General features: G+C 46.9%; 1 protein-coding gene across 5 annotated transcripts in view; it reads left to right on the top strand.

Annotated features, from left to right (window-relative positions):
• The window catches only part of MYH11 (myosin heavy chain 11), a 128,074-nt gene that overhangs the window by 23,189 nt on the left and 78,496 nt on the right, over positions 1 to 26,389 (top strand). For all 5 annotated transcript variants that reach the window (XM_033428733.2, XM_004270149.3, XM_004270150.4 and 2 more), the window contains exon 3: positions 2,523 to 2,679. In XM_033428733.2, coding sequence (XP_033284624.1) covers positions 2,523 to 2,679 — 157 coding nt within the window. The remainder of the gene's footprint in view (positions 1 to 2,522; positions 2,680 to 26,389) is intronic.

Raw genomic sequence — 26,389 nt, 5'->3', positions numbered from 1 at the left:
TGGAACAGCTTTGCCACCTGTTCAACGAATGTCTATTGAGCACCTACTATATGCGGACCAGTGCAAGGCCCCGGGTCACAGAGACGAAGGTAGCACTGCCCCTGCTCCAGGGAAGCTTTGTAATTAACTGACCCCTCAGGCATTCATTTAGCAGGCATTTAGTGAGCACCCACTGTATACCTGAGCTGGTTATCACCTTATCTGTTAAGTCTCAGTGCTGGGAGTACCTCCCCACTGAAGTTTCTCTGAGCACCCCCATGTGGGTTAGGGCCCTCCCTTCCTTGCTCCCATAATACGCTGGGCTCCATCCTTGTTGTTATGATGTTATTTTTGAACATCCTTGTCTCCCTTTTGATCTGGGGGCTTTTTGAGGGCAGGAATGATCATTGATTTATTTGTCTCCAGCATCTAACACAGACCTGGTATACAGTAGGTGCTCAATAAGTGGCTGATGGATGTTTAGATAAGCCTTATGTTGACCTCACTCTTGCCCTTTTTGGGGAGTGGTGAGAACCTGGGGGATTACTCCCTCCCTCCCCCACCAGTCCTGTACCTTTTCAGGAACATCATTCTCCCTGTGCCCGGGCCCAACGCTCATCATCATTGTCCCTTAGCAAATGGTGCCCTGGAGGGAGGCTCCCACTCTTCAACCAGTTGCCAGCATGACTGAAAGCCCTTTGTGGGCAGGACCTTGTGTGTTTTGTCTTCCAGTATAACCCCAGAGCCTTGCACAGTGTGAGGGCACACACAGAATGAATGAATGAGTAAATGAATGAACAAATGATCTATTGTTTCTGTAGGACAGGGATAGGTCTACAGCCTTATGGACAGTGTCCACTCCTCGGAGTGGGCCAAGTTGGAGCTGAGTGCTGCCAGGGTCTTGCTGGGTGACTTTGGTCAAGTGAAAGTGACTTTGATCACTGCTCTGAGTGAAACCCAGTGATGGAATATCTGTTCCTCCTCCTTTAGTCACTTCTCGGGGGAGTTGGAGGGAAGACATGCTTCCCGGCCATCGGAGCCTTGGGCTGCACTGATGTTATTGTTTGGAAAAGCAGTTCCTGTGGGACAGGTTGGTGCCTCCCTCCTGGGCTGTGACCTCAGCCCATGGGAAAGGCCAGCATACAGTAAGAACCAGGACAGCGCCTCCCCCAGGCACAGCACGGCAGGGTGTGCGAGCCTCTTCATGCCCCTTCCCTGTTCTGTTCATTTTCACACGCTCCTCTGCGCTTGGTGGGGCAGGACACTTTTTTTTGTTTTTTACATCTTTATTGGAGTATAATTGCTTTACAATGGTGTGTTCGTTTCTGCTTTATAACAAAGTGAATTAGCTATACATATACATATAGGACAATTTTTTAAGATTAATTAATTTATTTTTTTGGCTGAGCCACGTGGCTTGCGGGATCTTAGTTCCCTGACCAGGGATTGAACCCGGGCCCCGAGCAGTGGAAGCCCCGAGTCCTAACCACTGGACTGCCAGGGAATTCCTGACTTTTTAAAAACAAATTGTGATAAAATCCATATAATATGGATTCACCATATTCATCAGTTTAAAGGAAACAATTCAGTGGCAGTAATACACTCACTCACGGTGTAGTGCTACTATCACCACTGTCTGGTTCCAGAACATTTTTATAACCCCCCAAAGAAACCCATTCCAGCTAGCAGTCACTCCAGTTCCCCTGTTTCTGCAGTCCCTGGAAACCAGAGATCTGCTTTCTGTTTCTGTGGACTTGCCTGTTCTGGGCATTTCATATAAATGGAACCATGTGATACGTAACCTTCTGAGTCTGACTTCTTCATTCAGTGTAATGTTTCCAAGGTTCATCTGTGTTGTAACGTGTCAGGACCATTCCTATTTAAGGGCAGCTGTGTTCATCACCATTTTAGAGACAAGGGAGTGTGTGCTTTGTTCATGGTCGAGAGTATGAGCTCTGGGGTTAGCAGTCGCGATTTTAGTTCCGAATTCCCCAGCAGCTGTGTGACCTGGTGACCTCACTGAGCCTCAGTCTCCTCATCTGTCAAATGGGCAGCAGGGAAATCATAGTATCCCTGTCACAGGGTGGATGTGAGGATTAAAGAAGAAGACGACTGTGAAGTGCTTAGCTCAGTGGCCGGCGCACAGTAGATGCTCCGGAAGTGGTAGATGTTATTTAAGCCCGCGAGGCTCAGGGAGGTGAAGCAACAGTGGTGAGAGTGGAGCTGGGATCTGAACGCAGAACTTATAAACTATAACACAGGTGCCCTAGAAATCCAGTCTTGCCCCTTGCTCCTCTTCCCCTATATCCAGAGACAGTGACGCCAAGAGGTTCCCACTAGGACTCTGAGCCTCAGTTTCCCCATCTCTAAAATGAGACTCTGAGCGCATCTGTCTAAGGCTGCCACTGTGAGGATGAAGTGAGAAAATGCACACGGTGGTGCTCAGACAATGCAGGTCGTGGTGGGTGTTCTCATGGCCAGACCCCCACGGGCTGTTTGTCCCTGCTGGGTTCTGGAAATAAGATGGGTTCTCTGTTTGGCAGACGTACTCGGGCCTCTTCTGTGTGGTGGTGAACCCCTACAAGCAGCTGCCCATCTACTCGGAGAAGATCATCGACATGTACAAGGGCAAGAAGCGGCACGAGATGCCCCCCCACATCTATGCAATCGCCGACACGGCCTACCGGAGCATGCTGCAAGGTGAGCCGCCCGTGGGTGCATGGAGCGCCTCCTCCTCCAGGGAGCCCACCAGGGCTGCTTACAGTCACTCCCCAGGCCCCTTCTGTCCTGCCTGACTGCAGTTCTCGCCAAGAATGCGGAGTTTGGCAGGCAGCACTGGGCCTCAGGAGGGCTGTGACTGAAAAAGGGAAAAAGCAAACTGAACATCTGTGTTTGCGGCCCGGGAGGGCAAAGGAGGGCAGATAGCTTGGGCAAATATGGGCATGGGCCCGCTCTGGCTTCCGCTCCAGAGCTCGCTGTCCCCCCACCCCCGGGCTGCCCGAGGCCCTGGGCAGGCCAGCTGTCTGGAAAATGGTAGGATGCTCTCACCTGGGAAGGGAAGTGGGTGGGGAACAGCCCTGGGGCTGAGCCAACCAGATGTGGATTTGCAACCAGCTGTCACTCACACCCTGCGGGATCCTATGCAAATGTCTTTTAATCTCCAGCCTCAGTTTCCTCATCTGGGAAAAGAGAGTGATAGGATCCATCTCTCAGCTTGTGGTGAAGATTGTAAAACAGGCTTTTCCACACTGAAGACCTTTGCATATTACCTCCATGTTTATGTATTATTACTATCATTAATAACTTTTACTGAGGTAGAACATACAGTAGAATGCAAAAAGTGTACAAATTCAGTGTCCAGCATAAAATTAATTTTTACATGTCTACAGTTGTATAATCACCACCCAGACCAAGATGGGAAATAGTTCCAGAAAGTTCCCTCATGCCTCTTCCCATAAATGGAATACCTCCTCGTATAAATGGATCTGGTCTTGAGATACAGGAGTTCTGCCCTCCTTACACTTGGGAAAGGGCAACAGAAAAGAGCTTTGGCAGTTTTATAGCTGTGCACAATTGTTATGTGATTTTTAGGTGCGAATAGTCTAGAGGTTGTAAGCCGGCAACTGGTAGGCTGGATCCAGCCCTCAGATAAGTTTGGTTTGGTCCACGTGGAGTTTTTTATTTTTTTTAACATCTTTATTGGAGTATAATTGCTTTATAATGGTGTGTTAGTTTCTGCTTTATAACAAAGTGAATCAGTTATACATATACATATGTTCCCATATCTTTTCCCTCTTGCGTCTCCCTCCCTCCCACCCTCCCTATCCCACCCCTCTAGGTGGTCACAAAGCACTGAGCTGATCTCCCTGTGCTATGTGGCTGCTTCCCACTAGCTATCTATTTTACATTTGGTAGTGTATATATATATGTTCCTACCACTCTCTCACTTTGTCACAGCTTACCCTTCCCTCTCCCCATATCCTCAAGTCCGTTCTCTAGTAGGTCTGTGTCTTTATTCCCCTCTTACCCCTAAGTTCTTCATGACCTTTTTTTTTCTTAGATTCCATGTATATGTGTTAGCATACGGTATTTGTTTTTCTCTTTCCGACTTACTTCACTCTGTATGACAGACTCTAGGTCCATCCACTTCACTACAAATAACTCAGTTTTGTTTCTTTTTATGGCTGAGTAATATTCCATCGTATATATGTGGCACATCTTCTTTATCCATTCATCTGATGATGGACACTTAGGTTGCTTCCATGTCCTGGCTATTGTAAATAGTGCTGCAATGAACATTGTGGTACATGACTCTTTTTGAATTATGGTTTTCTCAGGGTATATGCCCAGTAGTGGGATTGTTGGGTCGTATGGTAATTCTATTTTTAGTTTTTTAAGGAACCTCCATACTGTTCTCCACCACATGGAGTTTTAAGGATACCTAAATTAGTTGCCAACTTTTAAAAATTTGGAGATTGTACATAAAAAGCCAGATTTCTAGGTTGTTTTGAAAGTATTGGAACGTCTGGCAACATGTGATCCCACCTGTCAGCTGCCCCTTTGGAGGGGGTATGAGTTCTCCAGTTCCCCAGTTCTCACCTGGCCTGATGCACTTGTTTGTGTTAACTGCCTGGCCCCTGTGTTTGACTTTGCACCCCCTGGAATATCTTCCTCCAGGAATGTTCTGAGTTGGGAATTGAAAGGAGCCCAGTTTTGGAAGCTCCTGAGGGCAGAGATCCAGATGTGCCTAGGAGACATAACCCCCCAAGGTAGAGGGGCTCAGATATAAGTTCCCCAAAGGTTACTGACAGGGTTAGCCAAACCCCACAGGTGTGACTCAAGCTGGACCACTCCAGACGAGAGACTACCATTACCTCCAAAGGCCAGAATATGGAGCCTTGCAAAGAGGGTTGTGGAGATAAAATCTCAGGTTTTAAAGTGATGACTCTTGGAGTTAGGTATGTGTTTTTGTGAAAAAAAATCATTTGTGGTCTCCCTTAATGGAAAAGTATAAAATGGTGGTTCACACACCTCTTTGCGAAGCTGAACATCACAAAGTTACAGTGCTTGTATCATTTGGGGTGCTTTTGCTTGCGAGAAACATAGCAACCAATCAAAGTGGCTTAAACAACGGGAATTTATTACCTCACATAGCAAATAGTCTGAAGGTTGATGATTTCAGGCTTAGCTAATTCAGCAGCTCAAAACCAGACTTTTTTGGGATTTTCTTGGCTACTTCCTCATGGTCACAAGATGGCAGCCATAGCTCCAGACATCACATCCTCATGTGATAATATCCAAAAGCATGAAGGACGTGGAGGGTTAGGTTTTTTCCTATGCCTCTTTTTTATCAGAGAGGAAAACCTTTTCCAGAACCTTCTCAGCAGATATCCCTTATGCCTGATTGGCTAAAACTTGGTCACATGCCAACCTCTAAACCAATCATTGGCAAAGAGGACTGGAACATTTATGATTGGTTTGGACTATTCCTGGTTCTTTCCTGGAGCTGAGGGAGCTCCCACTAAGCACATTTTATCTGAATACCAGAATGAAAGAAAATTTTGTTAGCAAAGAGGAAGGGGGGAGTGACAGTGAAGCACTGCCATAGTGCTCTTAAAATATATATGTGTAACTTTTAAAAAAACTTGAATCTTATATATTGATTCTAGAAAAAGTAAAACATATATTTAAGCAAAAGAGAATATACCAGCATCCATAATTCTATCACCCAGAGATCACCACCATTAACCTTTTGCTATGAAACCTTCATACACTAACTGAGCTGGATGGCATGAAATGAAGGACGTTTTGACTATCTGAAAATAATTGGTTCCAGAAAAAAATCACTTAAAACAGGCACTGTAGATTAAGGGGGAAAGGGGCTTGAGGGGCTTGAAAAATGACACTGCAAATTATGAAAACAGGCTTATTTATTTTACATGTAATAGGAATTTGGTGGTAATTTCAACTAGATGCTAATTCTTAGATTGAGTATAAAATTAGTTCATTTTTTTGCCTTAACTTTTTTTTGGACGGAACCATGTGAGAGCATAAGACACCATTCTTCATGTCATGCTTGCTTTCTGCAGTGTAGGGTAAGAGGGTAATTTTTGCAGACTTATTGGAGAGATCACCACTTTTGCCACAGGCTTTTACTTATTTGGCGTTTAACACAGCGCCTCAAAGCCCCTGTTATGTTACCTTTCCCGATGACTCTCTGATATTTGGTTGTGAATTGATCTGACTTTCTGTGGCCTTTCAGAGGGCATGGACATGTGACATTGCACCTTCAGGGAAATCAACAGTTTTGCGGAGCTGCCACTTCGTTGTGTTTGTATCAAGACAATGGATGTTGGCACCCAGTAGCTGACAAGGTGAAGCCTTTGAGTCGGAGGGTAACAGTGATGCAGACCAGAGAAAGATGTTTCAGTGGGTTCTGATTTCCTAAATAGTCATCTCATTGAAGAATATTTTTGTGTTGTGATAATTTTCATCTCCCTAGACAACTTCCCATCCATGGGGCAATGTTATACTCTATACCGGGACCCCTGGGGCTGATAACATTTCATTCCTTTTAGGCTCTATATTTTAACACAGAATTATATAGTGAAATATAAAATTACTTAGAAATTTCAGGGTCTTCCTGAAAGACCTGTGGCACAGTGTTTAAGAATCCGCCTGCCAATGCAGGGGACACGGGTTCATTCCCTGGTCCGGGTAGGTCCCACATGCCACGGAGCAACTAAGCCCGTGCACCACAACTACTGAGCCTGCGCTCTAGAGCCTGCGAGCCACTACTAAGCCCTCATGCCACAGCTACTGAAGCCTGCACGCCTAGGGCCCCTGCTCCGCAACAAGGAGAAGCCACCGCAATGAGGAGCCCGCGCACCACAACGAAGAGCAGCCCGCACTCGCCGCAACTAGAGAAAGCCCACGCACAGCAACGAAGACCCAACGCAGCCAAAAATAAATAAATTAATTAATTTTTAAAAATAAAATTACTTTGAAATTTCAAACCTCAAGAGAAAATGACAGCCATGAGCGCACAGAACCATAAAAGATAAACTCTTTTTAGATTAAATGTTAATCAACAGCTGCTACGTATGTATTCCTTTTGGCCTTACCTGGTGCTTCCTGGCAAATTAGTGATGATAGACTGCAATGGAAAAAAATCCCTCCCCCCCAAGAAAAAATCAAGGAGAAAAATATAGGCTTGGGAAAAATAATTTTTTTTCTCTAGAAAGTGGGAATTTGGTTTTTGTGAAGGAACATGTGGGCTCAGTTTGTGACTCTATTGGTGAATGTTGCTATTCCAGGCTGTACAGTCATTTGGCTTGAATCATGCTGAACTTTCTATCTTGGAGGTGTCAAGCTAGCAGCTGTGGCTTCCTCCTCAAGTCCTCTGTGGAACAGGCTGGAGTGTGAAGAGATGGGGTTGGGAAGGGGTGGAGAACACGTTCACTGAATACAGAATGAAATGTTTAAAATATGTGACGTAGATGCTTAAGTTCCCGAGGACCCCTAAACTCCATAAAACCCACAAACTCCATCCTTGTCTGCTTGCTCATCACTGAATCTCTGGCATGTTTGCTGGTGCCTGGTGTGGAGTAGCTGCTCCGTTAATATTTGTGATGAATGAAGGAAGAACTCTCAGAGTTGTTTAAAGAAAAGAACCAACCAGGGTCAGGATGGGGGGGTTTGTCTGAGAAGGGTGGGGAGTTACGAGCCTTGATGGCTTACTAAGAGGGGAAAGGGGATCTGGGGTGGCGTTCTGGCTGAGAATAGTAACAGGGGAGTTGGGAATATGGCAGGGGATTTCTAAGACATAATTTACTGACTACCCCCTCCTCAAAGGAAGCCAAGCCCCTGGGGAAGAAGAGGATGGGAGAAGTAGGCATTTAAAGATGCAGCTTATATATGTGTATGTGTACATGATGTCGTGTTTACTTTTTACATTTCCCAATTTTTTTCTTTTTTTTGGAGAGATGATAGATTAAATTCAAAAGCTGAAAATTCTCACCTTTCAACCCTTGTGCACTAGACGCCTAATTTCCCTCCCCAGAGATAACCGTGGTTTCTAGTTTATTAGATATTCTCCTAGAGATATTTTCTGCACATGTGTGCAGATACATATCTATTTCCTTCTCCCCAAGATTTCCCCACAAATAGTAACATTCCATATGCACCGTTCTATAGGCTGCTAGAGTATTACATGCCTAAAGGGATTCTTTGTTCCTTTTTTCCATTTTTAGTTTTTATTTTTAGTGAAGGTATATGTGAAGATGATTCAGAGTCAATTCCTCAAGGCTTATTAAGGAAAATAGCCCTCCTTTGTTGCTTCTCTACTTTCCCCTTCTCCAGGGGTATCCATTATCAACCCTTTAACTGATTTTTGGATAGTTACCTCTGTAATCACTAAAAAACTTGAGTATATTGCTCATATCTTAATTTTTCCCCTGTTTTAGTCAATAGCCTATTGACTTTTCTTTTCTTTTCTTTTTTTTTTTTTTTTTTGCGGAATGCGGGCCTCTCACTGTTGTGGCCTCTCCCGTTGCGGAGCACAGGCTCAGACGCGCAGGCTCAGCGGCCATGGCTCACGGGCCCAGCCGCTCCGCGGCATGTGGGATCTTCCTGGACCGGGGCACGAACCCGTGTTCCCTGCATCGGCAAGCGGACTCTCAATCACTGCGCCACCAGGGAAGCCCTAGCCTATTGACTTTTCATCATGGAACGTGAGGATTTAGCTCAGTCACTCCTTTGCTTTGCGCCTCCTGTCTCCTCCCAGCACACATGCATTTGCGCCCTATCTCATAGAATCCCAACATAGTTTTGTATTAACTTTGATGAAAACTATATTCAGAGTTTACATTATTATGACTGTGTAGACGCTATTCACAGCTGAGCTCTGCACTGTCTTGTGATTGCTTTTCCGGTACAATTATTCTTTTCCCTGGAGTTAGTAATTGCCTTTTTTTCCCCAACTTGATTATCTATGTACTTAATCACTAATTCTACCCCAAATTTTCCTTCAAAATATGTTAATCTCCTTCTAATATGTCTAGCTATGTGTTTAAGATCCTATTGATAGCTTCTCCATGAAGGTGATCGCTACTGGAGTCTTCTGACCTGCCCTGGCTACCTTCTATGACTGGTAGCTGACATTTAGGATCTTCTTTATCGTTCTTGGAATACCCTTCAATGCTCTCATGGTGGATTCCTTGTTTCCTAGTTTCCAGGTCTCCTTCCTTGATTTACTCCCTGTTTAAATGGAACACTTTCTCTAGTAGCTTCTCAAGAAAGGATGTATGTGAGGCAAATTGAGATCTTGCATATCTGACAGTCTTGATGCTTCTCTAATATTTAAGGGCAGTTTAGCTGGTTTTTAATTTTTAAGCAAGAAATAGTTTTCTTTCAGAATTTTTAAGGCATTGCTTCGTTAGCTTTGAGATTCAGTTTCATTTCTGAGGAGATAAAAGCCAATCTGGGGCTTCCCTGGTGGCGCAGTGGTTGAGAGTCCGCCTGCCAATGCAGGGGACACGGGTTCGTGCCCCGATCCGGGAAGATCCCACATGCCGCGGAGCGGCTGGGCCCATGAGCCATGGCCGCTGAGCCTGCGCGTCCGGAGTCTGTGCTCCGCAACGGGAGAGGCCCACAACAGTGAGAGGCCCGCGTACAGCAAAAAAAAAAAAAAAAAAAAAAAAATCTGATTCTTGATCCTTTGTGTATGACCAGTTTTTTCTCCTTCTCTGGAAGCTTTTTTTTTTTTTTTTTTCTCTGACTCTTCTTTATCCCCCTGCTTATGATGGTGGAATCTGGCATGTGTCTGTTTTCAACCATTGTGCTGGAGACTGAGTGGACCCTCATAATCTATAAACTCACGTCCTTAAATTCTGGGAAATTTTTGTGAATTACGTCCTTAATGATTTCTTTCTCTTTGTATTCTCTCTCCTGTTTTTTTTCTAGATGTTTTCTTATTTCCATAATGGAATTCCTAGATTATTTTTATGATTTTCATCTTTCTCGTCTCATTTATTTTCTGGGCAGTTACCTCAACTTTATCTTATGAACCTTCCATTGAGTTTTCAATTACTGCTTTCATTAAAAAAAAAAAATTCCAAGAGCTTTGTTTTGTTTCCTGAATGTTTCTTTCTTATAACATTCTTTTTTCCATGTATGTCCCTTTTCTTGGAGGGTACTTTTCCACAGGTAGGTCTCTGTTTCCTCCAAGAGGCATATTTTCTGTTTTATTTGTTTTAATTTACGTTTGTCTTATTAGTGGCTTTCTTCGGATGCTCGGTGAATTGTTGGCTGTCCATTCATCTGGGATGCTTTAATGCGTGGGCACCGAAAAGTTGATGGCAGCTCCGTGCTTGCAGGAGGAGCTTGCTCGTGATGAGCCTGGCTATGGGCGGGTGAAGCTGGGCTGCTCCATCGGGGCACTTCTGCTGTATCTTTCAGTCTTCTTTCTTGGGCTGATGAGATTCTTCAGAGAAGACTTGTGCAATCTTCTGCCTGGAGGAGAAATATCTGTCTACCATCATTTTGAGGGTCTAGTTGAGAAGAGGCTGAGGGTTTCAAACTGTGGAATCAAACTTGCGTGTTATTCTCCTGCTGTCAGTATGGTCCCTGGTGTCCCCCAAGACAGAGACCCTCTATTTCTTCCTCTCCGGAGAATAAATCTGCCCCCCTTCTGTGGGTTGTGGGAAGGGCAGTCACTTGGCTGCAGGGGTGTAGAAGGTATCTGGAGTATCTAGCAGCTTCTCAAACAGACATTCAATCAGTCCTTGTGGGTTTTGTTTCCCTCTACCCCCTTCCCAAGGCCCCGGGGGCTGCCAGTTACTGAGGTTTGGGGCTGGAGGCAGGGGGCTCTGCTTCTCCACTTTCCCCACCACCAGCTTAGACTTCTCTCCTGGGACTGTCATCACTCATCCTGTTTGCTGGCTTCCCAGGTTGTGCTGCTGTTCTCTCCTCTCCTGTTCATTTGAACGGCTTCATGTGTTTTTGAAAAACCCCTTTACTGTCACTTTAGTAAGGTTTGGGGAGGAAGAAGCGCTAAATACCTGTGTTCAACCCACTATCTTTTTTTTTTTTTTTTTTACCATCTTTATTGGAGTATACTTGCTTTACAATGGTGTGTTAATTTCTGCTGTATCACAGAGTGAATCAGCTATACATATACATATATCCCCATATCCCCTCCCTCTTGCATCTCCCTCCCACCTTCCCTATCCCACCCCTCTAAGGTGGTCACAAAGCACCGAGCTGATCTCCCTGAGCTATGCGGCTGTTTCCCACTAGCTATCTATTTTACATTTGGTAGTGTATGTATGTCCACGCCACTCTCTCACTTTGTCCCAGCTTACCCTTCCCCCTCCCCATGTCCTCAAGTCCATTCTCTACGTCTGCATCTTTATTCCTGTCCTGCCCCTAGGTTCTTCAGAACAATTTTTTTTAGATTCCATATATATGTGTTAGCATACGGTATTTGTTTTTCTCTTTCTGACTTACTTCACTCTGTATGACAGACTCTAGGTCCATCCACTTCACTACAAATAACTCAGTTTTGTTTCTTTTTATGGCGGAGTAACAGTCCATTGTATATATGTGCCACATCTTCTTTATCCATTCATCTATTGATGGACACTTAGGTTGCTTCCATGTCCTGGCTATTGTAAATAGAGCTGCAATGAATATTGTGATACATGACTCTTTTTGAATGATGGTTTTCTCAGGGTATATGCTCAGTACTGGAATTGCTGGGTCATAGGGTAGTTCTATTTTTAGTTTTTTAAGGAACCTCCATACTGTTCTCCATAGTGGCTGTATCAATTTACATTCCCATCAACAGTGCAAGAGGGTTCCCTTTTCTCCACACCCTCTCCAGCATTTATTGTTTATAGATTTTGTGATGATGGCCATTCTGGCTGGTGTGAGATGATACCTCATTGTAGTTTTGATTTGCATTTCTCTAATGCTTAGTGATGTTGAGCATCCTTTCATGTGTTTGTTAGCAATCTGTCTATCTTCTTTGGAGAAATGTCTATTTAGGTCTTCTGCCCAGTTTTGGATTGGATTGTTTGTTTTTTTGATACTGAGCTGCATGAGCTGCTTGTATATTTTGGAGATTAATCCTTTGTCAGTTGCTTCATTTGCAAATATTTTCTCCCATTCTGAGGGTTGTCTTTTCATCTTGTTTATGGTTTCCTTTGCTGTGGAAGAGCTTTTAAGTTTCATTAGGTCCCATTTGTTTATTTCTGTTTTTATTCCCTGTCTCTAGGAGGTGAATCAAAAAGGATCTTGCTGTGATTTATGTCATAGAGTGTTCTGCCTATGTTTTCCTCTAAGAGTTTAATAGTGTCTGGCCTTACATTTAGGTCTTTAATCCATTTTTTGTTTATTTTTGTGTATGGTGTTAGGGAGTGTTCTAATTTCATTCTTTTACATGTAGCTGTCCAGTTTTCCCAGCACCACTTATTGAAGAGGCTGTCTTTTCTCCATTGTATATTCTTGCCTCCTTTATCAAAGATAAGGTGACCATATGTGTGTGGGTTTATCTCTGGGCTTTCTATCCTGTTCCATTTATCTATATTTCTGTTTTTGTGCCAGTACCATACTGTCTTGATTACTGTAGCTTTGTAGTATAGTCTGAAGTCCAGGAGCCTGATTCCTCCAGCTCCGTTTTTCTTTCTCAAGATTGCTTTGGCTATTCAGGATCTTTTGTGTTTCCATACAAATTGTGTGATTTTTTGTTCTAGTTCTGTGAAAAATGCCAATGGTATTTTGATAGGGATTGCATTGAATCTGTAGATTGCTTTGGGTAGTATAGTCATTTTCACAATTCAACCCACTATCTTTTGATGGAAATTCTCTCACACCTTCTTTTCCAAAGAAGCAATAATGGTGATAGTGGATTTTTATTGTGTGCTTCCTATATGCACAGGGCTTTCCAGGAATAATCTCCATTCATCCTTCCCACAAACCCACAAGGGAGACAGGATCAGATTAGAACCATTAAATTAAGCCCTGAAACTATTACGGTGCCCACACATGTAATCCAGAATAAAAAGAACACTAAACTATAAAGTAATGAAAGCCAACAAAGTTTTAAATTTTCCCATGACATTTACTATGATAGTTTTTAAGACGTAGCAAATATTGACTCCTTTGAAATGTTCTTTATTTTTACCTCCCTCCCTTCCTTTGCTTGTGGACCTATGTTTACGTGACTGGTCAGATAATCCAACCCTGGAGGCAGGTGCTATTTTTAGCCCGATTTTATTGCTGGGGAAACTGAGGCTCAGGGAGGTGAAGAACTTGACACATGAGTATCAGAGTGGATTTGAACTTGGTTTATCAGACTGCAAAGCCCAGGGCTTGCTGGACAAGTGGGTGATGCTGAGCTGCTGCACAGGCCCCTCCTGCCCCATGGAAGGCTGTTTGCTCCTGCAGGGCTGTCTCCTTACATCTCAGGGGGTTAGTGTTGAGGGCCCAGCACTTGGGAAGCTGACGTTAGTGACTTCAGCAAATTAGCATGATGAGTGTGGGGAAAGCATCACCAAAGCTTTCCCGACAAAATCCACTTTGGATCTCCCACCGCCCCTCTGTGGGTCCCTGGGGTGAGGGACGGTGTGAAAGGCAGATGAGATTTCATTCTGAGGATGAGAGGAAACGTCAGGATCTGTCACTGGAAGTGTTGTGTCCTCACCTAATTAGCACCCAATGGCCACTCTCAGGGGATTAAAGAAAAAAACAACAGCTACAGACTTTTATCAGCCCAGGCTCTTGGCCGAACCCTCTTCAGGCTGCAGAGAGGTCTGTGGGAGTGGAGTGATCCAAACTCCACTCTCTGCTTTGCAAGTTCCCACACTCAGTCTGAACCCTCTGCCCATGGCCGGCAGGCACAGGGGGGCTGGCTCGTGCTCCCCCAACTCCCAAGGGGCTCCCCTGTAAGCTCAGCAGAGACAGGAAGGGCAGCGATGCGCATTGGGCTCTCTGCCCCGTAGATCCTGCCTCCCTTGGCCGTTGCCGGTCCCCTGCAGGACAGCCTCCCCATTTGACAGACTGAAGAAACTGAGGCTCAGAGCACTGAATGGCTTGGCCCCCGAGCTGAGTGTCAAACCTGGCAACATCACCTTTTGCCACCCTGGAAACATTCTCTGAGGCAGTATGGTAGATAGTGTAGTGCTGTTACCCCCATTTAACAGATGAAGAAACTGAAGCCCCAGAAGGCTAAGGGACTGGCTTAGGCCTTATAATTAGAAAGGATTGAACTTGGCCTGATACCCTGTCCTCCTGGGACAGAATCACTGCCATCTGTAACCACTTCACTGGCTCACTGTTGTAGAGGACTGAGAGGATGGAGTGGTAATGATAAAAAAAGCTAATAGTAATAGCACTTATTATGCTTTTGAATGGGCCTTGGGTATTTTTAAGCTCTTTGTGTGTCCAGTCTCATTTCATTTTCACATCCTTGGAATGTGTGGGTTTTTATCCCTTCCTGGTGAGGAAACTGATGCTCTGAGTTGCCTAAGAGGTGGAGCTGGGAAGTAATTCCAAGTCATTTTGCTCTTGAGACTGTGTTCCTGTGACACATCCCCAGGGAGGGGACCGGTTGCACGCTTCTCTGCCTCTTGGAGACTTTGCTGCAGCTCTCTGCTCAGCATCTGGCCTGGCGGTGTGCGGGATGCTGGCAGCTCCATCTGTCTGGCCCCATCTGGTTGGCCCTCTGAGGTATCATGAGAAGATCACGTTCTTAGGTAGGAAATGAGGAAGAAGGATCATCTGATTCTGATGAGCGTTTTACGGACTGCCCATGGTGTCTCACACAGATGGGAAAGAGCTAAGGAGAATTAAATTTTTAAAATAAGCAGTGAATATTGAGTTGGAGAAGCAGATATGCTTAAGGGAGTGGATTTGGGAAGTTCTGGCTGCCACTTGGTGATGGTGTGTTCCTCTTGGGCTATGCAGGCTCCAGCCTCCTGGCTCTGTGTCCTCCCAGCCTCAGAGAGAATCTAGCTCCATGTTCCCTTTTTTGTCCAAAAGTATTGATTGAGGCCTCACTGTGGGGAGGCTTGTGGTGGAGGACACAGTCTACTGAGGGTTGCAGATGTTAATCAAATCCAACCACAAGTACATGTGTTGTCGGGAAGGTCAAGGGAGCTGTGAGGTGGACCCTGGGACCTGTCCCAGGCTGGGAGGGCAGAGAAGGCCTCCTTACGAGGTGACATGTGGGCCTAAGGGAGCTGATGGGGCACATGAGGCTGTGGGGCTGGAGCAGAGAGGAGGACACAGAAAGTGAGAAAGTGGAGGTGGGAGCTGTGGCCCAGGAGGCCACCAGGAGGATATCCATCTTTGGGTACCCATGCCCCCTTAGCTGGCCAGTTCCACTATTAAAGATGCCAGAGTTTCATGAGGGTCTGGAAGAGTCCTGCTGGGGTCCAGCACAAGCTCTCAGAGTACCTCTGCCCACCCAGAATCTCTTCCTCCCCACGCTGCTGGGGGGAGGAGGGTGGAGAGAGGAAAGCCTGGACTTACAGAGCAGAGGTTTAGGGAGTCGCTTTGGAGCGGGTTCTGCCAAGGCGCCCACTTCTCTGTGCCTCAGTTTCCTCATTTGTCCCATGAGGAGACACCTATCCCGGTGGTTGTGAGGGTTGATTTGGACAGTGCCTGGGGAGTACAGCACCAGGCAGGCAATGCAGGGCCTGAGCTGTCACCTGGCTGGGCCCAGGGTGGAGGCCCAGCACTGACCTTGGGTCTGGAACCCTCCGCATCCACCTTTGTGGGTGGCATTAGGGAGGGAGCCACCTTTCTGCACTTGGTGGAGGCCAGGTCCTTCCCTGGTCGGGGGGGAGCAGTGACCCTGCGGGGACCTGGGCTTGGCCACCTCCCTCTCCATGGGTCCCACAGCAGCCTGGCGCGGGAGGGAGGAAGGGAAGCTGCCAGCCGGGCTGCTCTCAGGCCCAGCTCGGTTTTCTCCTTTTATGGTCAGCCTGCAGGCCTCTGGCTCCCCAGCCAGAAACCACGAGCTGGTGTCGGGATCAGGCCGAAATAGCTGGTCTGTGGGGAGCTGGACGTCTCCTGGGAGACTCAGGCCTGGTGCGGGGGAGAGAGCAGGGAGCCCTTTCTGTCCTTGGAAAGCTCCCCCGCACACCTGCTCATCAAGGCCAGACCCCCAGGCCCGGGAGAAGGAGGGAAGACAGGCACGTTTGGGGCTGGGGTGTGAGGTGAGGCAGACCCCAGGGCTCCGGGCCGGGCAGCTCAGCCAGGCGCAGGCAGTGCTGGGACGCGGGCTCCAGCCCTGCCGTCTCTGCTCTCGTGCTGTGCTCTTTCCCATCCCTGACTTCCTGTGGCCCAGGCCCTCTGCTTGTGCTCTGCCTCCTTGGTGCCGTTTCCCCTGCGGATTCCTACACATCCTTCTCTGTGTGGCTCAGTTGTCCCCTCAGCTGCTAAGAGGTCCTGTCTGTCTCTTGGGGAGCGTTAAAACAGCCCTTCTGTAGCACTTCTGGCATATACCCATTGTGGCATTTGCCCACATCTTGCAGGCCATTCTTTGCCCATCTGACCCCCACACTGGATCATAAGCCTCTCAAAAGCAAAGACTAAGTAGGTCTTAGTAAACTTTGTGTTTCCAGTGCCTGACGCATAGTACGGGCCCTGGACTTGTTTGCTGAGTGAATATGTGAATAAAGGAAGAAGCGCTGACTGTGGCTTCAATCTGAATTGCCTTTCTGAGAGAGAGAGAGAGAGAGAGAGAGAGAGAGAGAGATTGAGAGAGAGAAAAAATGATTGGTTGAGACTGATCCAAATCAACAAGCATTTCCTGAGTACCTACTATGTGTCAAACATGGTCCCTGACCCCCTGGATCAGGCACAGCCCTTGGACCTCGGGAATTCATGGGCCAGTAGGAGAAGCATTAAAGCAGTTTTGTCAAGTAAGCAAATAAATAAATAAATAATTTCAGGTGATGAAATTATACAGTTATTTTTCCCCCCTAAGGAGAAGATAAAACAGGATGATGGGATCAAGAGAAACTGAGGGGGCTTCCCTGGTGGCGCAGTGGTTGGGAGTCTGCCTGCCGATGCAGGGGACACGGGTCCGGGAGGGTCCCACATGCCGCGGAGCAGCTGGGCCTGTGGGCCATGGCCACTGGGCCTGTGCGTCCAGAGCCTGTGCTCCGCAGCAGGAGAGGCCACGGCAGTGAAAGGCCCGTGTACCACAAAAAAAAAAAAAAGAGAGAAACTGAGGGAGTGGCTCTGAATGCATGGTGGTCAGAGGTGGCTCCATCTGAGGATGTGATATTTGAACTTGGATATGAAAGGTGAGAAGGAGCTGTGGCCACATCAAGAACCAGGGAAGAGCTTTAGAGGCAGAAGGAGGAGGCAGTGCAAAGGCCCTGAGGCAGGAATGGGCACGATGTGCTAGGGAAGTGCCAAGAAGGCTGGTGTGGCTGGGATGTAAGTGGGGGAGGGAAGTAACCAGATGAGGTTGAGAAGCAGCAGGAGCCTCCCCATAGACTATTACAAGCCCATTTAATATCAGCAACAAAGACTGTATGACATGGTCAGCGCTTATAGTCAAATGTTAAATGAAAAGGACTAGAAAATCACGCCATTGAATGGCATCAATTGTGTAAATCACTCTAAACCGCTATAAAAAATAATGAAAAGGAGATATATCCAAATATTAACCGTCACAGGGTAGGGGGATTTTGTCTTTGCCAAACTTGCTGCAGTTGTTGTGTACTAATTTTGTAATCCAAATAAAAAATTAATAACTTATTTAAGAAAAAAAAAGCAGTTTTGTAACTTGAAAAATGAATAGATCTGTATGATGTTTAAGGAATCAGATCTCTTGATTTAGAGGTGGTGTAAAAGTAACATTGTTTTTTAAAAAACTTTTATTGTGGTGTCATTTATATACCGTAAATCAATCCATTTTGATATGCAATTCACCAGTTATTGGTGAATTTACAAGGTTATGCAGCCATCACCACAATCTAAGTTTATCTTTCTATCATCCCAGAAAGAAATCTTGTGCCCACTTGTGGCCTCTTATAGTGACTCCCCCATTCCCACTCCCAGTTCCACCCCATCGCTACCTACTTTCTGTCTCCATAGATTTACCTCTTCTGGATATTTAGTAGAAATGGAGTGAATGATACCACATGTGGTATTTTGTGACTGACTTCTTTTCCCTAGCATAATGTCTTCAAGGTTCATCCCTGTTGTAGCCTGTATCAGTGCTTCATTCCTTTTTATGGCTGAGTAATACTCTGTTGTACAGATAGACCACATTTTGTTTATCCATTTACCAGTTGGACATTTGTATCGTTTCTACTCTTTGGTAAAGTAGCATAATTTTTACTAAGATGAAAAAGAAATATTCTGCCTGTCATGTTAAGGGAAAATGGTCCATTACCATTCCAAATAATCCTTTTCTCCTAAAAAGTATTGAGGTGAAACAATGATCATGGTGAGGTTAAGTGCTACGATGGAGGGAATCTTTGGACTATGGGAGCCAGGGTCACCACTAGAACAGGTGGTACCTTTTTAGAATTAGAAAAAGGTACCCTTTTCTCAAGGCATCTTTCTTCCGTCTGCTGAAAGATGGTTGTAATAAATATACAAATCTACAGGGACCAGTGTGAATGGTTCTCCCTTAGAGTTATGCAGTGTACAACTCATACCACTGTCCATGGCAGCCCTGGGGGTGATGTAGAGTAGAAAGGCCCCCAACTTAGCTCTAGGGAGGTATGGAGTCAGAGAAAGTATCATAGAGGAGGTGACTCTCAGGGTGACATTTCAAGAATGGATTAGGGTATATAGCCCAAAGAATTGAAAACAGGTGCTCAAAAACTTGTACTTGAATGTTCATAGCAGCACTGTTCACAATAGCCAAAAGCTAGGAACAACCCAAACACCCATCAACAGATGAGTGGAACCATAAATGTGGTCTGTCTATACATTGGAGTACTATTCAGCCATAAAAAAGAATGAAGTTCTGATACATGTTACAACGGGGGTGAACCTCAAAAACATCATGCCAAGTGAAAGAAGCCAGACACAAAAGGCCACATGTTGCACAATTGTATTTGTGTGAAATGTCCACAATAGGCAAATCCATAGAGGCAGACAGCGGGTTGGCGGTTGCCAGGGGTTACGGGGAGTGGGGGATGGAGAGTGACGGTTTAAGGGATATGAGGTTTTATTTGGGACTGATAAAAATGTTTTGGAACTAGACAGAAGTGTGAGTTGCACAACATTGTGAACGTACTACATGCCACTGAATTGTTCGCTTTTCCACGGTTAAATTTATGTGGTGTGAATTTCACCTAAAAGGGAAAAAAAAGAGAAAAAGAGAATGGATTAGGCGGGTAGAAAAGTGATGAAGATGGTGCTCCGGGCAGAAGAAACAGTGTGTGCAAAGCTTGAGGGGGAAACTGCTTTGCACATTGAGAGAACTCTGCTCTCTCGTGTCAGACATGATCTCAAGCTCAGGGAAGGAATCAGCTAGGAGTCCTCCTGCCCATAACCAACCAGGGCACAGTTAGCTTCCCACGCTTGGAGCCGGTGTGTTTCCGATGGGAATGTCCCAGGCCGGAGGTCTCCTGGCAGCGCCCAGTGTGGATCCGCCCCGGCAGCTGCCCAGCCTTTCCCTGGAGCCCGCTCCCTCTCCTGGGGACCTGGGAGGACAGGCCTCAGGACAGGCATCTGACCCTATAAATCTCTCGTCCTCTGGATGTAGGTTTCCCAAGGCTGCTGGGAAAGACTGCCTGTCTCCCTGTAGCAGATAGATGGAGATAGCCCGTCCGTCTGTCCATCTCAAAATCACTCCTTAAAATAGTACAGGCTCTGGGCCAGCCCCAGCGGGTTCTCTCTCTGCTTGGGTGCTGATCACAGGGTGCTGGTTCCTGCATGTCTTGCCTTTCTGCCCCTTCCTGAATCCGTTTTGAACTGGTTTCCTAGTTTGCTCTGGTCCTCAGCAGACTTCTCCCTCCAGGTGGAAGTTGGAGGCACAGGCATCCACATTCCCTCGATTCCAGTCCAAGGAGCTGGGTGTTGTACCAGCACAGGGTACCTCCCTCCACAAATTTCTTGTGATGCTGACCTCTGTCTCTCTCCAGAGTGTACTGGGGAGATGAAAGTTTTACTGTTTTTATCTTGGAAGGAAATGCCGCCAGCGCATGGTTGTGGGTTATCTGAGGAAGACAGAACAAAGCCGTGGGCTGGAAGCAAGGCCTCTGGGATCACGCACCTCAGTTTGAGTCCCCGCCTGCCACTTCCTAGCCGTGTGACCGTGTTCATTATCTAGGGCTGCCGTACAAATGGCTGCAAACTTGGTGGCTTCAAACAACAGGCGTTTGTTCCCTCATAGTTCTGGATGCCAGAGGTCTGAAATCAAGGTGTCATCAGGGTTGGTTCCTTCCAGAGGCCCTGAGGGAGAATCCAGTCCAGGCCCTTCTCCTCTTCTGGCTTCAGGCGGCTGCCAGGTCCTCGGCATCCTCACCTTGAAGCTGCATCCCTCCAACCTGCCTCCTCCTTCACGTGGCTTCTCCCTCTGCCTCTAATTCCCCTCTCCGTTCTCTTATAAATAAGGACACTGGTCATTGATTTAGGTCCCATCCTAAATCCAAGACGATCTCATCTGGAGATCCCTCATTAGTTACATCTGCTTACAGATAAGTCTAGATAAGGTCACCTTCTGAGTTTCCGAGTGGACATTTCTTTGGGGGCCACAGGTCAGCCCACTGCAGCGACCTCGGGCAAGTCGCCTCACTCCACCGTACTGCCCTCATCTGTAAAGTGGCCGTGGTGCCAGTGCCCAGCTCAGGGGTTGCTGTGAGGGTGGAACGGGTCACCTTGCACAGAAGGAGCTCAGGGGGCCCCGCGGCACAGTGCCGACTCTGGAGGTGGGCGCTGCTGGGGACGCTGCAGGCAGGCAGCTGTTTCTTTCCTCTCTTTCCTAAGTTTCATGGTCATAATGGGCTCCTTGAGAGCAATAAAGACTATTTTTACAGTACCCATTTTTGGTGAGATGCGGGTACGGTCATACATACTCATAGCATGAACACGAGCGGGACAGAAGGAGATGGAGTTGAAGGGAAGTCTCCCTCCTGTGCTGGTTCTCAGTCCCTCAGACCCTCTCCTCAGGGACAACCATCGTTGGGGTGTCGAGTAGCTTCACGATATATCCAACATATACAAGTATTTGAAGGTGTGTGTGTGTGTGTGTGTGTGTGTGTGTACACCTTAGGTATGTATATGTGTGTGTGTGAACGTATATCCCTCTTTTTAAAACATAAAAGGTGTAATGCTATGTCACCTAGTCTTTTATCTTTTAGCTTACTGTGTCTTGGAGATTGTTCTGCGTCAGTCCATGACGATCTGCCTGGTTCTTTTCAGTGGCTGCCCAATGTGCTGCTGTGTGGCCCTACCAGATTTTTTTTTTTTAATGTCTTCTATTTCTTTCTTTATTTTTGGCTGTGTTGGGTCTCCGTTGCTGCGCACGGGCTTTCTCTAGTTGCAGCGAGCGGGGGCTACTCTTCGTTGCAGTGTGCGGGCTTTTCATTGCGGTGGCTTCTCTTGTTGTGGAGCACGGGCTCTAGGCATGCAGGCTTCAGTAGTTGTGGCACGCGGGCTGTAGAGCGCAGGTTTAGTAGCTGTGGAGCATGGGCTTAGTTGCTCCGTGGCATGTGGGATCTTCCTGGACCAGGGCTCCAACCTGTGTCCCCTGCATTGGCAGGCAGATTCTTAACCACTGCGCCACCAGGGAAGTCCCCAGATTTTTCTCTAAGTTAATTTTTAGTTTATATTGGAATATAGTTGATTTACAAAGTTATGTTAGTTTCAGGTGTACAGCAAAGTGATTCAATTATACATATGCATATATCCATTCGTTTTCAGATTCTTTTCCCATTTAGGTTATTACAGAGTATTGAATAGAGGTCCCTGTGCTGTACAGTAGGTCCTTGTTGATTATCTATTTTATATATAGTAGTGTGTATATGTTAATCCCAGTCACCCAGTTTATCCCCCCCACCCATGCCCTACCAGATTTTAAATACCAAAATGTATTTTGCTAGTCTGCAGTTGATAGACTGGTTGAATGGTTTCTTTCCGGTCCTTTGCTTTCGCTGATATTCTTGCAGTGACCAACTTAAACGTCTGTCCTTGGGCACACGTGTGGGAGTTTCCGATGTGGCTCTCTTGAGGTTTGTGGAGCAGCCCACGAGTCGTAGCAGGAGGCAGGGATGTAGGCCTGATCGGAATCAGCACAGCTGGACCGGAAGACGGGACTTCGTGGTCATGGAGAGTCCTGATGCCAAAGTAGGGGCTGCCTCTTTCCTGTGGCCCTTCTCCCTGCGAGGGCTGCCCCTGGCCCTCGGCTCAGAGGTCAGACTTGCCTGAGGGGAGCCTCTCCAGACCCCCTGAACGTGGCCCCTGCGGGCAGCTGTGTCCCTTGCTACCAGCTCAAGGTGGAAAAAATGAGAGTCAGAAAGAAGAATGAAATAGCCTTTTGGCTCTTCTGCCTTTTGTCCTGAGGATTGGGCTCAGCCAGGCCACCAGAATGTCCATCTGTTATCTGAGGGGATAGAGGGCAGGTTGTTTGGAGATGGGCATAGGGTCCATGGAGCTTGCACAGTCATCTCATTCATCTGACCCTGGAGTGGACCAGATCTTCTTTATGTGATGTAAATCTGCCTCCCTCTCCCAGATATGGTCATGACTATCCTCTCTGGTCCCCAGTGATGCATAGGCATGGACTATTCCAGTCCCATCCATCCTCCCATCCTTCCTTCCTTCCTTCCTTCCATCCATCCATCCATCCATCCATCCTGCCATCCTCCCATCCTCCCATCCTTCCATCTAACAAATATAATTGAGCACCTGCTATATGCCAGGTACTTGCGATACAGTGTTAAACAAAACAGACAAGCCCCCCTCTTCCCCAGTAAAGCTTGCTTTTCAGCACAGCGAGATAGACAAACACAAGAGGTCACTGCAGATGGCTCTAAGTGATGTGAAGGAAATAAACAGGTTAATTGCCTGAGTGCCCTGAGGCAACTGCCTGCATCCCTGTGGACAGAGACTTAGAAAAGGCCTCTGGGAGAGTGGAAGCCCTCAAGATGATGGGAAGGCATCACCCATGGCAAAAATTGGGGAGAGAGTGTTCCAGGCAAAGGCCCTGGAAGGGAAGAGTGTGTTCTCTGTGAGGAGCAGGTGGCTGTTTAGCAGCTGCGCAGGGGTAAGGAGAGAAAGGTGCCAGTGAGGCAGCTGGCTGGGGACACATCAGGCCAGACTTCGTAGGCCATGGTGGGGAGACTGGGGGCCACTGGGACTAGCCAGCTGGTTTTGACCAGGCCGTGGCTGATCTGACTTTTTTTTTTTTTGCGGTACACGGGCCTCTCACTGTTGTGGCCTCTCCCGTTGCAGAGCGCAGGCTCCAGACACGCAGTCTCAGTGGCCATGGCTCACGGGCCCAGCTGCTCCGCGACATATGGTATCTTCCCAGACCAGGTCACGAACCCATGTCCCCTGCATCGGCAGGCGGACTCTCAACCACTGCGCCACCAGGAAAGCCCCTGATCTGACTCTTTTAAGAAGATTTTTCTACTATAATGCAATAGCACCTCACACCTGTCAGGATGGCTGTTATCAAAAACCAGACGGTAGTTAAGTGTTGATGTGGGTGTGGAGAAACTGGAATGTTGGTGCATTGCTGGTGGGAAAGTAAACTGGTGCAACCACTACGGAAAACAGTATGGTGACTCCTTGAAAAGTTCAACAGAATTGGCACATAATCCAGCCATTCTGCTTCTGAGCATACACCCCAAAGACGTGAAAGCAGGGACACCAACAGATATGTGTACACCCATGGTCATAGCAGCACTATTCACAGTAGCCAAGAGATGGAAGCAACCCAGGTGTCCATCAACAGATGAATAGATAAACAAAATGGGGTGTATCCATACAATGGACATTTTGACATGTGCTGCAACATGGATGAACCTTGAGGAAACGATGCTAAATGAAATAAGCCAAACACAGAAAGACAAATTCTGTGCGATTCCACTTACATGAGACACTTGGAGTAGTCAAACATCGTAAAGACAGAAAGTAGAATGGTGGCTGCCGGGGGCTGGAGGGAGGAGGCACTGAGGAGTTACTATTTAATGGGGATGGAGTTTGTTTGGGAAAATGAAAAAGGTGGACGGTGGTGATGCCTGCACAACAATGTGAACATGCTTCGTGCTGCTGAACTGGACACTTTAAAATGGTCTCCATGGTACATTTTATGTATGTTTTACCAAAATTTTAAAAGTTTATAAGAGAAAAAAGAAGACCCCTCCGGCTGCCCTGTGAGAACGGCAGGGGCGTGGGCAGAAGCAGGGAGATGGGAGGGGAGGATCTGGGCCTGAAGTGATGGTTCTCAGACCAGGTGTGGCAGCGGTGATGGGATGGGTCTGCACTGATTCATGGGAAGCAGAGCCTTCCATCCCCGAGGCCACTTCATGCCCTGGTTTCCTTCTTGTCACCTTAGACCTTAGGTGGTAAGGCTGCTTCTCTGGCCTGGGAAAGAGGCCTCACTCCTTCCCTGGACTGGTCCCTGCTGGTCTCTCCAAGCTGCCTTGTCTCCCAACGCCTTCCCTAATCCAGCAGAAGCCTTGGCCGCTAGGGATCCCCGTTCCATTTCCTGTGCCCTGTCCTGTATTTGGAACAGCAGAAAGTGCCCAGACTCTGATGCATGATGCTTCAACCCCCAGGTTGGTCCCTGAAGTGGCTGTGTGACTTTGGGTTACCTGACCTCAGTTTCCTTAAACTTAAAAGGGTTAGGATCAAAGACCACACAGGGAAAGTGCCAGAAAAGTGTATCTGGCCCATAATAGGTGTTCAATAAGTAGTAGGTGTTGGGTTCAAATCCTGCCTCATCCACTTACTGGCTGTGTAACTGTGGGCAAGTTTTAAAATGTCTCTGTGCCTCAGTTTATTAATCTGTGAAATGGGGATAAAATTGGTCTGTCTCATAGGATGTACGGGGGTTGAATGAGTTAATACAGGCAAATGATTGAAATAATGCATGACACAGAGAAGGTGCTAAGTAGTAGATACTATTATGTAGTATTTTCAGGGTCTAGCATGGGGAAGAATACCTGGTAGATGCCCTAAAAGCATTTGTTGAATGAATGAATGAGTGACTCAGTTTCTTGTGTGTATATTGAACTTCCCCATCAAGAAACTCATGTCTTCCAGGTTTGGGGTTGGCTTTTTTCAGTGCTCACCAAGCTACACCTTCTCTGTGTCAGGGACTTAGGGTTCAGGGGCTGGGGATCCAGAAACTGAGGGAAGCGGGGTCCAGAACTGGATACTTCTGCCTATGAGCGGTTCATGGTTCTGTGGGGGCAGAGACACAAACAAAGAGAAAAAAACCAGCCTGGGACAGGGCGCTCGGGCAGCACAGGGGCTGTGGCAGTGGAGACATCTGTCTTGGGGATGGGCAGGAGCCAGCGACAGCTCCAGGATTTCTGTCTGGGAGGGTCTTAGAGGCAGCAGTCAGGTTATCTGATGGAGGCTGGGGGCTTTTCTTAGGGCTTCTTCTCTCTAACAAGGTTGACTATTTGTGATAGCTTAGGAGCGTTGACAGAGATTTACAGCCAAGCCTCCCCCTGGCTCCATCACTGTGTGGAAGGCTTCTTAGAAGAGGTGTCATCTTTGAGACGGAGGGAAATGGGCAGGAAAGGAGAAGAGAAAGGCCTGCTAGGCAGCAGGAGTAGCCTGAACAAAGGCACAGAGTGCGTTTGGGGGTTGATCCGGGTGGGGTTGCTGGGGAATTAAGAGTGATGGACATAGAAGTACCAAGGCTGGGGAGGCAGGCAGGCAGGGCCGCTCACGGGAGGCCTCGGATGCCCCTTCCGGGCCTCATCTGAGGACGCTGGGGGCCGTGGACAGCTTTTACAAACTGCTTTATTAAGATAAAACTTGCATACCAAAAATCCTCCCAAGATAAGTGTAAAATTCAGTGATTTTCAATAAATTGAGTTACGTAAGCATCACCGCAGTCCAGCTGACAAACCCCAAAATGATCCTTCATGCCTGTTTGCAGTCACCCCAGCCCAGCCCCTGGCAACCACTAATCTACCTTCCCTCTTTTATGCATTTACCTATTCTGCACATTTCTTATAACTGGAATCACACAATATGTAGCCTTCTGTGTCTGACTTTTCCTTAGCATCATGTTTTTGAGGGTCATCCATGTAGCCTGTATCGGTACTTCATTGTTTCTATGACTGAATAATGTTCCATTGTATAGATTGACCACATTTTATTTATCCATCCACCAGCAGATGGACATTTGGGTTGTTTCTACTTTTTAGCTCTTATGATAACGCTGCTGTGAACATTTGTGTGCAAG

The sequence above is a fragment of the Orcinus orca genome, chromosome 16, assembly GCF_937001465.1.
Source record: "Orcinus orca chromosome 16, mOrcOrc1.1, whole genome shotgun sequence".
NCBI classification, from domain to species: Eukaryota; Metazoa; Chordata; class Mammalia; order Artiodactyla; family Delphinidae; genus Orcinus; species Orcinus orca.
This window is presented reverse-complemented; position numbering and strand designations above follow the sequence as displayed.